The sequence below is a fragment of the Ornithorhynchus anatinus genome, chromosome 9 (genome assembly GCF_004115215.2).
Source record: "Ornithorhynchus anatinus isolate Pmale09 chromosome 9, mOrnAna1.pri.v4, whole genome shotgun sequence".
Taxonomy (NCBI): domain Eukaryota; kingdom Metazoa; phylum Chordata; class Mammalia; order Monotremata; family Ornithorhynchidae; genus Ornithorhynchus; species Ornithorhynchus anatinus.
The window spans coordinates 11,520,608-11,536,631 of NC_041736.1; the positions used below are offsets into that span (position 1 = coordinate 11,520,608).

Consider the following 16,024-nt stretch of genomic DNA (forward strand, 5'->3'; position numbering starts at 1 on the left):
TTCTAATCCCAGCTCTGCCACTCATTTGTCCGTTGTGTGATCTTGGGCAAGTCACTGAACTTCTCCTTGCCTCAGTTTACCTAATTTGTAAAATGGGGATTAAGACTGTGAGCCCAATGTGGGACATGGACTGTATCCAAACCAATTACCTTGTATCTACCCCAGCACTTAGAACAGTGCCTGGTGCACAGTAAGCATTTAAATGCCACGATTATTACTGGAAGCCATTGCAGCCCGGCACTGAGAGTGAGAGTGGGCTGGCCTATCAGTTCCTTGGGCATCCAACGTGCTCAGGGTTTACTGCCGGCTCAGTTTCTGACATTTTGGGATGCTGCCGATTATTTTAAACCTCACTTCCCTCTGTCCCGAAAGCTGTTCCGCTTTCTCCTTCTCTGCTTCCCAACAGTCTGGCTGAGGGTATGTGCATTTGGTGCCAACCTCATTTTTGTTTTTGAAGCCAGGGAAGTGTATGCCTAAGGCCCTGTTCCCACCTGCTGCTGTGATAATAACAATAATGATTGTGGTATTGAAGTGCTTACTATGCATTCAGGCACTGCACGGATTCCCGGAATAGAAGCCGGATCAGACAGAGCCCTTGCTTCCTTCAGGTTTGGTGCTTTGGCTTTAATTGAGGGCCTGCACGGCTTGACAGCAGTAGAGCTCTCAGGACTGTATCTTAAACCAGAGGGCTGCCTCAACCCAGCAGGCAACCGGAACTGCTTGTCGGGGAGAAGCCTGTTGTGCTGCTTCCCGCGCTGAGGGAAGATTCACTCACAACGAGGCTGCAGGAAACAGCAAGGAGCCACCTGAGACTCTCGAGTCCGTCCCTAGTTCGTGGAACAGCGGCCAACTTGGCCACTGTAGAGCCAGACACATTCTGCCTGTATTTCACACCCACTGGGCTGTTGCTTTCAGGAAGCCTTAGCCGTGCCAGTAATAAAAGATGATTGAGAAGCAACAGGACCCAGTGGAAAGACCATGGGCCTGGGAGTCAGAGGGCCTGGGTTCTAATCCCAGCTCTATCACTTGCCTGCTGCGGGACCTTGGGCAAGTCACTTAACTTCTCTGGGCCTCATTTTCCTCTTCTACGAAAATGGGGGTTTAAGTAGCTGTTCTCTCTCCCTATTAAACTGTGAGTACCATGTGGGACAGGGATTATGTCCAATCTGTTTATAATGAATCAACCCCAAAGCTTAGTAATATGCATGATATCTAGGAAGCACTTAACAAAAGCCACTATTTATTATCATTATTATCACATTATGGGTGAGGCAGGCACACCCTCTTCCAGTGTTTGCTGCTAGGACTCATTCCTAGCACCTGTAACCAGAACTGGAAGGGCCACTTAACTTCTCTGGGCCTCAGTTCTCTCATCTGCAAAATGCAGATTCAGTGCCAGTTCTCCCTCCTGCTTAGACTGTGAGCCCTATGTGGGACCTGATTATCTTGTGTCTACCCCCAGTGCTTAGTACAGTGCTTGGCACATAGTAAGAGCTTCAAAAATTCCACAATTATCTTGATGATTACCACCAACAACTCCACTGCAATCTCTCAAGTGCTTAGTACAGTGCTCAGGACTGGAAGGAGGCGGGCCAGGCGAGAACACATTTCCCAGCTCCATCCAGTCTGTAAACTTCCATCCTAAGGGAGAAGCACTGGGACCAGTTGAGCCCTGGGGTGGGAGAAGCCTACTGTTTCTCAGTGCTGGGATGGCCCTTTGGGTCATTCAGTGGGGTTTGAAGCCAGGCTGCATTTTGGTTAAACCTCAGGACTGTCTGTGTATTGCAACAACTCCCTTAGCATGAATCAATCAGTCAGTCCATTATTTAATGAGCACTCAGTGGGTGCAGAACGCCATACTAACCCACTGAATAACCCAGGTCCGTCTGACTCCCAGGCACATGCTCTATCCACTAGGCCACAGTGCTTGTCCTGCTCTTTCACAAACTCAGCTGATCATTAATAACATTTAGCTTTCGATTCAAAACAGTGAGTTTGATTTGGGTAGCCGCCCATAATTTTGGTGCGGCCACCAACGTAATAAATCAAATTAATTGATATTTTCGATGAAATTATCATCAGGTGTTATACATTCTTTGCCTAAACAATTGCATTTTTAAATGTGGCAGCTATGCTAGGGCTAACAGCGCAGTAATAACTGAGATCATTTTAGTGGCTCCTCCACTGCAAGTTGGAGAGTACAAAGCCATCAGATCAGTTCTGCTCACAGTTCCCTATTTCCATCTAAATTGCCGAATTTGGACCACGAGCCTAATTGGGTTCACATTTTATGTCAGAAACGACAGCTGTCCTTAAGTTGTTCATTTCCTAATTTTTAACAAAAGTGCAGTTAGTTCAAATATTACTGAAAATCCCAAGACACTGAAGCAAAATAGAAAAAAACCCCAAGCTGAAAAGGACAGTGATTTCTTCCCACACACGGTTTTGATTCGAGAACAATTCTGTGGCCTCTGCTGCCACCTTGTGGTGCCGACATTAACTAGCCTAACATTGTGAAGTCACAGAAACCCTACAAAGAGAAAGCAAAGGTCACAATCATCATAATAATAATAGTGTTGGTATTTGTTGCTATTAGAACAGTGTGCAGAGCACTGTTCTAAGCGCTGGGGTAGATACAGGGTCATCAGGTTGTCCCACTTGAGGCTCACAGTCTTCACCCCCCATTTTACAGATGAGGTAATTGAGGCACAGAGTAGTGAAGCGACTTGCCCACAGTCACACAGCTGACAAGTGGCAGGGCCGGGATTCGAACCCATGACTTCTGACTCCCAGGCCCGTGCTTTTTTCACCGAGCCAATTGTCAATACTAGTACAACAGAATTGTTCCAGATATCCCGTCTTTCACTTTCCCAGTATCAGTCAAGGTGCTTCAAGTTTGGGACAGCTACTCTTTCATTTTCGAGATTTTCAACCCCAAATAATACTTCTCGTCGCATTATTTTCATGAACTTTTTCGCGAACTTCAGCCTCAGTTTTCCTTTTCCTTCTGCTAGACATTACTCTGAGCACAAGCTGGCTTATTCCTCTTTCTATCTTTTTGCACGTCTTCTCATACTCATGAATATTCATATGCTGCTGTCCTACTGCCTTATAGGTGCGATAGAGGTGTGTCCTCGAATGCCTCCTTGAATCAATCAGTGCTCTCTTGAGCACTTTCTGAGTGCAGAGCACTGTCCTAAGCACTGGGAGTGTTCAATAGAAGCAAAAACTCCTGCCCTCAAGAAGCATGTAATCTGATGTTTAACTGAGTTTAATAATAATTGTGGTCTTTGTTGCGTGCTAAACACCTGCCAACCGTTGAAGAAGCACTGGGATAGATAAAAGATGATGTCAGGCACAGTCCTTGTCCCACGTTGGGCTCGGTACTGATTCCATTTTGTTCACGTTGTTTCAACTCCCAGAAGGGAATATAGAAGCCAACGATAAACCCACAAGATTGCTGCAAGGTCACTGATTTCTCCAGGCTTCATTTTTTTGCGCCCACTAGAAAACAGCATTTCTTCATCTCGTTCACAAGGCATTTTGAGATTTGTATCAAAAAGCATTTGCCATAAGAATCCTTATCAAGATACCTTGGGTGTAGGTGTTGATGAGAGGTGCTTCAATTTTCTGTGCGTTTTTATGTTCCCTTTGGCAGGAGTGCAAGTCATTGCATGGCGAGTACATTGGCAGAGCCTGTGGGCATCACGGCCCATACGTTCCAGATGTTCTGTTTTGGTCCGTGATCTTGTTCTTCTCTACGGTGACCCTCTCATCCATGCTGAAGCAGTTCAAGACTAGCCGATATTTCCCAACCAAGGTACCCGGGCCACATTTCATAACAAAATGTCGACATTCAGTGAACACTGGAGCCATATATCTCCGTGCTATCCAAAGAAGAATAGTTGAGCTCAGTGTTGGAGCGAGTTGCCCCCACCAGAGCCATGAGTAGAAGCAGTGATTGTAACTGAGGACGTTGGATCACTGGAACACTGCATTCCCATGAGAGCTGTCATCTTCTAGGATCCCACTTGAACTTAGCAAAAAAAAAAGTTGCTATCAGCATCACCCTAGATTAATAATGAGGATCAAGCTAGAACTAGTCTTTCCCTAGCCTGTATAGGTTTTTTATATTCATAGTAAAGGCCAATTTTTGAATGTGCAGAATGCAGTCAGGATCAGAGGTCTCGCATTAGCCTTTCCAGGCCCTCAGGTCCCCGGGGGTTAATGACATTTGTCAGCAGTGGTGTTAACATGTCAGAAAGTTAGTTTAGTTTTGTAGACAAAGGTTGGACTATGATAATTTTATAATAATTTCAAGATTATTTCCCTGAGCAACTATAATGTCAAGGGGAAACCCTGGCACTGCAGATAGGCCTGATTCCAATGCCCACAGTCCTTGTTCGACATACATGTTTGGAAGCTTAAATGTGTAAATAACCATCATTGCAGCTATGCTCCAACAGCTGCTAATTGTCTAAATATTTGATCCTGCGAACTCTGAACATGTGTATCTGCCTGTGTCTTTGGGAAAAGTCTGCATTCAGGTTTGGCCACACCAGGATTTTGGAATGTAACATTCTCACACGTTTGCTCCACTTTTCATCACCCTGTATGGATTGAATTGAGCCCTTATCATTGTAACTCTGTGGCACTGAGCCATAAAGGAGATTAATTCTGTGAGCCAGGAATATTGATTGTCCTTTCTTTGTGTGGCTGTATTTTTACATTCTCTACCAAATAACATATTGTTTAATATTTCTAGGTGCGATCTATAGTGAGTGACTTTGCCGTCTTTCTTACCATTCTGTCTATGGTTCTAATTGACTATGCCATTGGGATTCCATCTCCTAAGCTGCAGGTTCCAAGTGTTTTCAAGGTAAGTAATCCTATAGTGTTTATTAAATGCTTAACAGGTGCTAGTGCTGAGGTAGATACTAAGTGCTGCCTACAGAACACAGTCACAGTCTATCTTGATTTTTGAATTGTCTATTTGAGATAATCTGTTATCTCCCTGCTCTCTTGCACAATTAAAGAAATTAATGATGGAGTTTCCAATTTACAAGCCTATCATTAAAAATTGGCTTCTGGTTGCCTCTTTCATTAAATTTCTAAAAAATCTCTAATCATGTACATCTCGGACCTTCATCTAGTAGCACCTCCTTATCTGACAGTTCTCCTGTACCCACGGACTAATGTTGTTTCCTTAAGGCAAGTAAACCTGCTTGCTATCCTCTGCACGCCTACTCTTTCCTGTCACTGCCTGAGCCTTTGCTAATGCCTTTCCCCCCAACCCTGAAGTGACCTTCTACCTCCTTAACTCTGAGTCATATGGTGCCCATTTCACTTCAAAGCACTGCTCAAGAATCCTCCGTGAAGCCTTAACTTTAGTCAGCGCTTCACAGGTGATGTGTAAGTTTCATTCATTGATTCAGTATTTATTGAGTACCCATCATGTACAGAACACTGTGCTGGCTCACTGGAGGATTGAAAAAGTGAAAATATCGAATGACCTCTTCAAAGCTGTCCACCATCTGACCCCATCATACTATGTGCTCTCTTCTGCTATTCCCCATGTTGCTGTCTTCATTCCTCACCAATCTTTTAGCTGTACCTCATGCTTGACTCTCTTGCCTACATCCCCATGTTCATGCTTTTCCCTCCAGCTGAGAACTTCTTCCTTTTTCACATCAGACAGACCACAGCTCTTCTCACATTCAAACCCCTCCTTAATTCCCACCTCCTCCAACAAGCTTTTTGGATTCATTTCCCTATTCACTGAGCCATATTATCATTTCAACCAACTCTAGCAATCACGAACTTATTTACACCTCCCTTAGTACTCACGTATCTATGCCCGCTTTATTTTTGGTCTCTCTAGTTGTAAATATTTTCCTGCTTGCCTACCTTGTTAGACTATAAGGTCCTTGTGTGCAGGAAAGTTTTACTCTTTTATTCTGTACTTCCCAAGCACCGAGTCCAGTTCACCTCCCTAAGTGGGTACTCAATAAATTACTCAAATCTAATAGGGAATCTAGAATTTTCACAAATATAGGACATTCAAGAAGATGAAATTATGCAGCAGTGTTCCAGAAAGCTAAATAAAGATGATCAGTTCTGGGACAAGATGTATTAATATACAATTCACTAAAGTAAACAAACACTTGGGGTGACAGTGGTGACTGGAAGGCCCAGTAAGGGGGGAATTAACCTGGGAAGGACTCAGGGAGAAAGTGAATCTGGGAGAGGGAGAAAAAAGGACAACCAAAATGATCAGGATGATTGTGCAGATTCCATATGAGAATAATGTGAAAAGATTGGCCTCCTCAGTCTTGAAAGACACAGGGGAAGGGAGTATTATTTGAAGTATACTAAGCTGTGAAGTTTGCAGCAAGGGGATGAAGAAATTAAGGTTTACCAAATCGAATGGCATTAGGGAGAGGGGCCAGCCAATGAAGCTTGAAGGTAGTAGGTGCAGAATGAATTGGTTTCATACAGCAGGGGGGAAGTATATGGAAGTTTTTTCCTCAGAAAAGACAGGGAATCTCAAAAGCTTCAAAAAAGTAAAGAAAATCTTAAATGTTTCAGAAATTCATAGATGGAAGGTCCATGATAGATGAAAAGATACATTTTTACGGATGGTAGTTTGAGAAGGGTTTCAATAGATTCATAGGTCCATGAAGAGGTCATCAGAGAGCAAAGGTTAGTATTGCAGATGATAATGATGGTATTTGTTAAGTGCTTACTATATGTTAGGTGCTGTACTAAGTGCTGGGGTGGATACAAGCAAATCGAGTTAGACACAGTCCCTGTCCCATATGGGGCTCACATTCTCAAGCCCCATTTTACAGATGAGGTAACTGAGGCACAGAGAAGTAAAGTGATTTGCCCAGGGTCACACAGCAGACAAGTGGCAGAGCCAGCATTAGAACCCATGACCTTCCGAGCTCCAGGCCCATGCTCTCTATCTGCCATGTCATGCTGCTTCTCTGTATATTCACAACCATAAGGATAGATATGTACGGTGTGGCACATAGTAAGCGCTTAACAAATACTGTAATTATTATTATATCAGTGAGAGCAATCATGTCATTGTTCCTTCAAAATTTCATTTTCACTGTCAGAGGTAGAATTCTTGACTGGATGGTCCATTGTTCTGGTCCCAGAATGGCATTTCTTAGGTTCTCATGGTTAGGTGAGATCTTGAAGAAAAGTTTTAATCTGGCATTTCTTTACGATCTATGTTTTCTACACTTATTTATTTCAATAATTTTGTTCACTCTGCTAGATTGCAAGGTTTTTAAGGGCAGGGAATCTTGTCTTCTGCTTTCTTGTATAATTTCCACAGTGCTCTGCAACCATTAACTACCAATAAGTGATGTTGACTGACACCTAGAAGAATAATTATCCCGCTGCATAATATTAGAAAACAAAATGTGGGGCTGGAAGGGATCTTTTGGGGTCTATTTTAATTAGTCAGTGTCACGAAGCCAACACACACCATTTTTATGAAAGAGGTAAACTAAATGAGCCGAACAGCTTACAGGTCAGTTTGTATGAGGAATAGTATAGTGCTTTATGCTATTTATGCCATTATGAAAGTGTTTAATGCCATTTACAGACAGTTTCTGTGCTCAGCCCAACAGTTTGTAATGTTTTTATCTGAGGTCCTGCAACCATTCTCTCATGAACAGTTTTCTCCCCAGTGACTAACCCTGTTTGCTATTCCATTCATAGCCTACCAGAGATGACCGTGGTTGGTTTGTTACCCCTTTGGGTCCAAATCCTTGGTGGACAGTAATAGCTGCTATAATTCCTGCTTTGCTTTGTACTATTCTCATCTTTATGGACCAACAGATCACAGCTGTTATCATCAACAGGAAAGAACACAAACTAAAGGTATGCTTTCCCCCTGCATTCTAATTTTGTCATAATTCACGCACTATTGCTCATTAGACTGCTTAGAGGGATCGACTGAGAAAGCATCATTTTCCCATCAGCTGCAACCTGTCCCGATAACTGGGGGACTAGGATGGATTGTTGGAGTGTAATTTCTGAATCCCTTAAGCAGAAATGTACTGTTTCACTGAATTATTAGCACTTGACTCAGTTAAAAAAAAAAATTTGACTCCTAGGCAAATGCGTTCTAAACCCAATTTCAAAATATTTAATGCCTTCAAGATGGATTTGGAGCCATGTTCTCTGTTACAAAAGAATGGAATTATAGAATTTTGCAGATTAATCTTGAATCTTTAAGCTTGAATCTTTTAGCACGTCTGTTTGAGTTGTGGTAAAATAATTTTTTCTCCCTATAGTCATGTACCACATCCTGTACAAGCAAAGTAAAGCCCAACAGCAGTGCATCTGAAGCATGTATATATTTTTCCTAATGTTAAACATTTTGGCACTTTTTTTGATAAAACCATGGGGATATTTCCTAATTACGATCCTAAATATAATCCTACAACAGTGAAAACCCAAAATTTTTCAGCTGATATGCAATTAATTACAAGGTTCTTTGTATAAAAGCTATTGTTTCCGATTACACATGATAAACTGCAATCAATAAAATTGAGTGAATTAAAATACAAAATTAATGCAATCCTGTTAAAAATAGAACAGGCACTAACTTGTTTTGTTCCTGCAATCTGGCCAGATGCCAGTTATATTTACATAGTTACCCTGGAAATCTAAATGTATTTTTTTGTGCTTTCAAAGGAATTGAAATCTTGTCATCTACTTTATAATATACTGTATTTGTGCCAGGGAGAAAAAAGGAGGATTTTTTGCTAAACCATTTGATCTGAAGCAGTCGGGGCCTTAACCGAGAGAGCTAGACATTAGTGCTAAATGACACTCTTTAGATTTGGGAGAGTGTTTTTGTGAGGTCAGGGGGTGATTAGGAGTGGAGATGTTGGACCCCATTCCTGCTGGTCCCTGAATATCCTCCTGTGGAGATAAAGATTTATAAGACTTATTTTCTTTTTGCTTGTACTCCCATGGATGATTCCCGAGTTATCGTGCCAGATGAATTTTTAGGCAGAAGCAACCAAGAATAGAGGCTTCGATGCAAATTTCATTTTGGCAGCCCTCCAAACATCTGGATTGAGATCTTGAAATTGAGGGCCCAAATTGCAAATCAGTAACGAGACTCATATCCAAACAACTTTCATTACTTCCGATTTCAGCCTTATGTCTGCCTTCCCTCTTTACTTAGACTGTGAGCCCCATGTGGGACAGGGGCTGTGTCCCAAATGAATATCTTGTGTCTACCTCAGTGTTTAGCACTGTGCTTGGCACATAGTAAGCACTTAACAAACACCGCAATTGTTACTATTATTTTGTCCAACAGCATCTCATTCTTCCATCTAGGGAATTTGTTCCAAATTAGCCTGAAAGACTGACAGGCCTAGGTTATCATCATCCAGATAGATCTTTTTTTCTCTCACTGACTCAAAATTCATGTGCCTCATTCATTATTTTTGCCTTTCCCCCAGTATTGGACTGTGCACTCACCTCAGCTTCACTGAATCTTCTCTCTCCCCTCTTTCGAGAAAAGGGACTAATCCCCCAATTTACACATCCTCTTTCTGGCCATTTCATTCCATTGGCACTGTTTATCCATTTATTTGTTACAGATTCATATGTTTACTTGAAGCTCTACTTATCTTGACTTGATTATGGCCTATTTGCCAATTTATGTCTGTAGTCATTCTTTGATTGTCGAGGACGGGGACCGTACCTTAGTTCTTTTTGTGTTTCCCAAGTGCCCTATCACAGCTCCTGAACACAGAGGTCCTTAGCAAATCTTGTAGAGGCCAATAAACCTGAGACCCCCTAACGTGCTTCCTGATTGGCATATGAGTTTGCCTGATTGACAGGGCACTGGGGATGCTGGTTGTTTCGCTTGGACTTAAGTGCTGCTCTGAGGCCTTTGCAGTGGCCAGGGAATGAGGGTCCCTGCCTGGGATGGAGTAACAACAGATCTGAAAAACTGTCATTCAGACAGGTCTGAAGCATCAGGGTTCTCTAGGGGACTCTGTTGTCTGACCTGGGTTTGTGGTTCCAAAATCATCGATTTTTTTCTAGATGGGACAGACTCTATTCACGTTATCTAAGTGCTGATCATTAAATTTGTCCTGTACAGAGCAGGGTAAAAAAGGAAATTTCTTTCAAAGGGAAATTTCAAAAGAAAGTACCCTGTCCCAATAACATAGCCATCATTTCACTTTACTGCTTTGCAAGACTTCTAGGCCACCCTGTAGTTCATTGCAAGTATGTTCATTAAATAAGAAATCCCTCATAACTAGAACTAACATTTAAAATGAACTAATGGCTGGCCACAGGATCTTCAGGTAGACCCATAACCTAGTGGAGCATGTTAAGTGAAAGAATTTCAGTGCCCAGTGTGGGGAGGGATTGTCTCTCTCTACTGCCGAATTGTACTTTCCAAGTGCTTAGTACAGTGCTCTGCACACAGTAAGTGCTCAATAAATATGATTGAATGAATGAATAAACTGGTATTTATTGAGGGCCTCTTCTTTGCAGAACATTGTATTAGGTGCTGGGGAGAGTATGATTCAGTAGAGTTGGTAGAAACTATTCCTACCCACAAGAAAGCAACATGGCTAGTGTAAGGGAGTCAGAAGACCTGGATTGTAATTCTGGTCCTGCCAATTGCTTGCTGTGTAACCTTGGGAAAGTCACTTAACTTCTCTATGCCTCACTTCTCCTCTTCTCCATCCTACTAGAACTGTGAGCCACATGCGGGTCAGGGATTTTGTCCAAATTAATTAACCCTTTTCAACACCAGCACTTCAGTATTTGACACATAGAGTAAGTGCTTAACAAGTACCATTTTGAAAAAGGGGCTTACAATCTAGTAGCGTACAACACTTAATTAAGGGATATTGAAGAATATTTCTATCTCCATTTCTCTCTCTCTACATTCTGCCTTTGTACTAGAGTTGTTTTTCTCCTCTGTTGTTGTTTTCTTGAGGATGGAACCTATATACCTCTTCCTCCTTAGAGCAGGAGTGCCTGGAGTTGTTGATAAAGCCTCCCTGAATTGCTTTAGGAGAATGTCTCCTTGGATGCATGCAGATGGAACAAGGACAGATAGATCACCTTTTGAGGAAAGTCTGGTCAGAGTCCAATCTCAGGCTTCTCTACACGTATCTGCAGACAGTTAGGGCTTCTTCTGCCACAGATTTAATCAACAACAAAACCATCCCAGATCACTCGAGCAAACACATGCATTTGAAACATTGCCCTGGCACTACTTTCCCTTGATGATTATGGCATTTGATAGGTTCTTTTTTGCCCTCTCTGTCAGCCTGGTTCTTCATGTCAATCTCTAGTCTTTCATGTGGTGTACTTGACAGATGCAGGAAATTGCTGCCAAGCTTTGGAATGAATTTTTTCAGCAGTGGCATCTGGGTATCAGATGGTTCTTCTGGCTGGCCTCTTGTCTTGCTGCATGTTGGTTTTAGTGGGGTCTGGTGTAACATCACCTGTTGCTAAGCTCCCTTTTCCTCCCATATGTCCATTTCCTCTGATTCGTATGTGGATAGGAGAAGACGCTCTCTGGCCTTTCCTGTGTTTGACAATAAATTCCACAGCAATGTATCAGAAAGACCAGAGGTCTCTCTGGTGTTTGAGAAGACCAATATTTGCCTGTAACTGGCAATCCATAAGCTACTAGTTTGTCAATAAGTCCAGGCACGTAAGGCATGCCTTAAAGTCATTCATTCATTCAATCGTATTTATTGAGCGCTTATTGTGTGCAGAGCACTGTACTAAGCGCTTGGGATGTGCAATTCAGCAACAAATAGAGACAATCCCTGCCCAACAACAAGCTGAAAGGCAAGGGAAAAGGGACTTTGAATTTGGATGAATTGCTGGAGTGGTTCATTTCCTTTCATGTGTTTCAAATCCAATGTTCTCATCAGTGCAAAATAGTTGGATTAAAATGATGTTTTAATAGGTTCTTTGTGTGCTTTCATTTGAAAAAGTCAGACATCTAATTTGAGAAAGAAAGTCATTTTTTCCTCAAAGAACTGTCTTGTTGGTTTTTAACAATAATGCCCCCCACCCATCCTCATCCCATCTAGTTTGCAATAGAAAAGACTCTAAATGTGCTTTTGATCCATTAGACTCAGTTTCTCAGTGGCAGGACCTCCAGACCCTTAATGCCAAGAAACGCTTGGGGCTCAGTAAGTACTGCTGGCTGTCGATAAGCGGGATCTATTCACCAACACAAGGAGAGTATGCCTTTAGGCTGTCAAGCCAAACTGGGCACAGTTGGCAAAAGCAATCAAGCTCCCCAAATGCCACTTAGAATTCCTATTTATGACAAAAATGGAAACCAGCATATTAACAGGTTTGGGGAGGTTATGGTTGAACATCAAAGCAGATCCTTCTTATCATTGCTTTACTTTAGACCAGGAAAAAGGTGCAGGTTGACATTCCTTCAACAGAAAGGAGTTTGGGAAAGTCAAGCCTTGGGCTTCGTGTTTCCTGCCACCTGCAGCTGGTTCTTAAAGCCATCATGGCAACAGATGTTACCAGTAGAGCTGCATTGAGCTCCCACAAAACTACAGTTAAAATCTAATGGTGCTTGCTCCTTTTCAGCTGATCTATATCAAACTCACGACTTGACTATTGCTCTGAACAAGATGGATTCCTTTTCCCTTTCTATTTTGACATTTTTTTTCATGAGTTTACTGCTGGTGAAAGGTGTTAGGGAGGGGGGCCATACCTGAATCACAATTTATCCACCCATTGGGTGGGGCCATCTGAGAGTCGACAACATGCAGTTCTCTCTCGCAGCCCCTGCCATGTCCTCGGGGTCTTGAGGGTCTTTTTCCCAGCCATTTACCACTTTGCCCTTGAGCTCTCAGTACCAGTGGCGGTGAACATCCAATAATTTTGGGGCAGAAGGCAAAGCTTTTAATACCCAGGGCATGAAGTGACTTTGTGATGATGTGGTTCAGGGCTTGCACACTGTAGCTGCCCATGAACAATGTCGATGGTGGCACAAACGCTCTAATAACCTGGGTTCTGACATCAAAGGACAACATTTCAAGATTCTCAGCCAGGGATATATTTGTGCTGGGAAGAAAGCCCTTTGTGGGAAGGTATGAGCTTTTGTTATTGATCCTCACCTCAAATCACAGCACCTCTCTAAGTACAAAATGGCCCCTAACTATGTAATATAATGCTTACAAACCTGATATCTAGGTGTGATTTATGGCAACTTTTAGCCCAATCCCTGCAGTAGTAGAAGGCAGTCACAGATCGTGAGCCCCTTGAGGGACAGTGCCCACCACCTTGCATTTACTCTTTCCCAGTGCTTAATACAGTGCTCTGCACACAGAAGGCACTTAATAAATGCTTTTATTAGCCACCTGGTTGTCCAGCTACTGGTTTTGCTCTATCTATTTTACATATCCCATGCATGTTTGTTTTTCTCCCTTGCTAACAGAAAGGATGTGGGTACCATCTAGACTTGCTCATGGTGGCGGTCATGCTGGGTGTATGTTCCATTATGGGACTCCCATGGTTTGTGGCGGCCACTGTCCTGTCCATCACTCACGTGAATAGCCTGAAGTTGGAATCAGAATGTTCTGCGCCTGGAGAACAACCCAAATTTCTTGGCATCCGGGAGCAGAGGGTGACCGGGCTCATGATTTTTGTCCTTATGGGCTCATCTGTCTTTATGACCAGCGTACTCAAGGTAAATTATATTTTCTTTTCTGGTTGGAAAGTCATTCTGTATCATAGAATTCCAGTATTTGTTTTTAAAGAGCAGAGACTGTGTTTCAATGTTGTTTGGCACTTTTTTATTATTTTCTGGTAGGTAGGTCAAACCAATAAAAAGTGTTTTCTTCCTTAAACAGGTTCCTCCATATACTTCAATAATATATTCCTTTTTATTTAAAGCTATTGCTTCTGATCCACATCTGTAGCATGTGTGCTTAATTGGGAAAAGTGGGATAGATTTTATAATTACATGTGCAACCAATTTGCTTTCAATCTAATGTCAAAACTTTGATCAATATATTGAAGAAAGGGAGTGTCTGGGTTTCTGATGGCCATTGTTGATTTCTTTTCGTTTAAAAAAAATGAGGGCTCCTGAATTCTCTGCAAGTTCTGGTTCAAATGAAATTAAATGTCTATTTTCTTCTCAGCAGGCAGACATAATTCCAATTAGCATTATTGAGCTTGATATGGAAGCTATCGGATGAGCAGAGACTTGTCCGTGGTCAAGTTTTTAAAGTGTTATTTTAAAGGCCCTGTCACCTTATTTTATAGGAATTTTCAGTGCCTGCATTCATTTATTTCACTTTAAAGAGGGATCAACTTTATACTGTGATTTTGATGCCTAATTCTCATAGCAGATTTTTAAAGTGTACCTTCTTTAGCTGACTATAGTATGAATAATGGTAATTAAGTTACTTGGCCCAGATTCGTAAATCTATCTCTAAGAATGTTTTTCTATTGAACCCATATCTTTCTGAATCCAGGTGAAGCATAATTTTCATTCTGCCTTTTCTTCCATTGTGCTAGAATTGGAAAATGGGAAGGAACTTGAAAAATGGATAATTTGTTAGCCTGATTTTTTTTTCTCTTCATACAGTTTATCCCTATGCCAGTACTTTATGGGGTGTTTCTGTATATGGGTGCATCATCGCTAAAGGGAATTCAGGTAAATTACCTCTTATGAAAAGCATATACAAGAATGTTTGCTTTTAGATAGTCTTCGGGCTAAGTCCTGTTGGTGATGGGAAGGTCAGCTTATGAAATAATATCACCAGTAGAAATATCTTTTAGAGGAAACATCAGAATGCACCGCCACCCCCAACCCCCAAACTGGTTAAGAGAGAGTCATGTACAGATGGAGAAGTGGCAGTGCAAAGCAAGCCTAATTACACATTGAAAAGTGTAAAACTTTTCGTTTATCATTTATTTGTAAAACTGGGTCCTCTGTGTGCACACAATGCACCTGTGCTGCTTTGTAGGGGAGGAGGAAGGGAAACTCTCCTTGACTAATGGCGAAGAGAAGCTGTTGGAGCTTTTTAAGAGGACAGCACTGGCTAAACTGTAAATGCTGAAAGTAGGGTAAATGCATCTGGGAACATCTCATTTCCAGGAAAGTAGGGAATCGGAAATAGGGGAGAAACAAAAGTAAGGGAGAGAAACACACCTCCTCTTCTCTAGTCATTCACTGGGAAAGTACAAGCAACAGCTAAGGAGGGCCCTTCGAGAATTATAGAGTTGGAAAGGCTTTGAAGTCATCTGGTCCAGCCCCCTGCCTCCCGATGAATAATTAAACCATCGATCGAGATCTCCAAGAATGAAGATTCCACAGTCTTCCTTGAGGATGACAAAATAACTGGAAAAGCCATTGTTGGATTAGACCAACCTAGAGTTGCTTTCATTTCAAGAAATATTAGCTCCTAAAGTACAAAAGGGGACATTCTGGTCCTTGGCACATAACTGAATGTTACAACTGATCAAAACTTCACTGTGGGGTAATTTAGATTGTGAAACTTCCTGATGGAATCTGTCTGCTCATTCATGGCTTTATTGATAGGATGATAGTTGAGAAATATCCCGACTCTGCCACTTGTATGCTTTGTGACCTTGGACAAGTCACTTTACTTCTCCGTGCCTCAGTTATCTCATCTGTAAAATGGGGGTTGAGAATGTGAGTCCCATGTGGGATAGGGACTGCGTCCAACCCAATTTTCTTGTATGTACTCCAGTGCTTAGTACAGTGCCTTGTACGTAGTAAGTGCTTAACAAATACTATTATTATTATTATTATTATTATTATTCTATCCTTTAAGGTTCCTCAAAATTTTGATTTATTTATACAAACTTTCATGTAGGTAACTATTCTACTGTGACTAGTTTGGCAAACAATGCCCAAAGATGAGTGCATAAAGAGGTTTTGTTTGTTTTATGTTTTGCCTTTGGCAAAAATTCTACTGGTATTAATTTTAAATCCAAATAAAAA

At 41.8% G+C, this 16,024-nt stretch overlaps 1 protein-coding gene across 7 annotated transcripts in view; it reads left to right on the forward strand.

Annotated features, from left to right (window-relative positions):
- The window catches only part of SLC4A10 (solute carrier family 4 member 10), a 209,643-nt gene that overhangs the window by 173,902 nt on the left and 19,717 nt on the right, over positions 1-16,024 (forward strand). For all 7 annotated transcript variants that reach the window (XM_016228164.3, XM_007671174.4, XM_007671173.4 and 4 more), the window contains 5 exons: positions 3,659-3,820; positions 4,766-4,879; positions 7,738-7,899; positions 13,487-13,738; positions 14,642-14,710. In XM_016228164.3, coding sequence (XP_016083650.1) covers positions 3,659-3,820; positions 4,766-4,879; positions 7,738-7,899; positions 13,487-13,738; positions 14,642-14,710 — 759 coding nt within the window. The remainder of the gene's footprint in view (positions 1-3,658; positions 3,821-4,765; positions 4,880-7,737; positions 7,900-13,486; positions 13,739-14,641; positions 14,711-16,024) is intronic.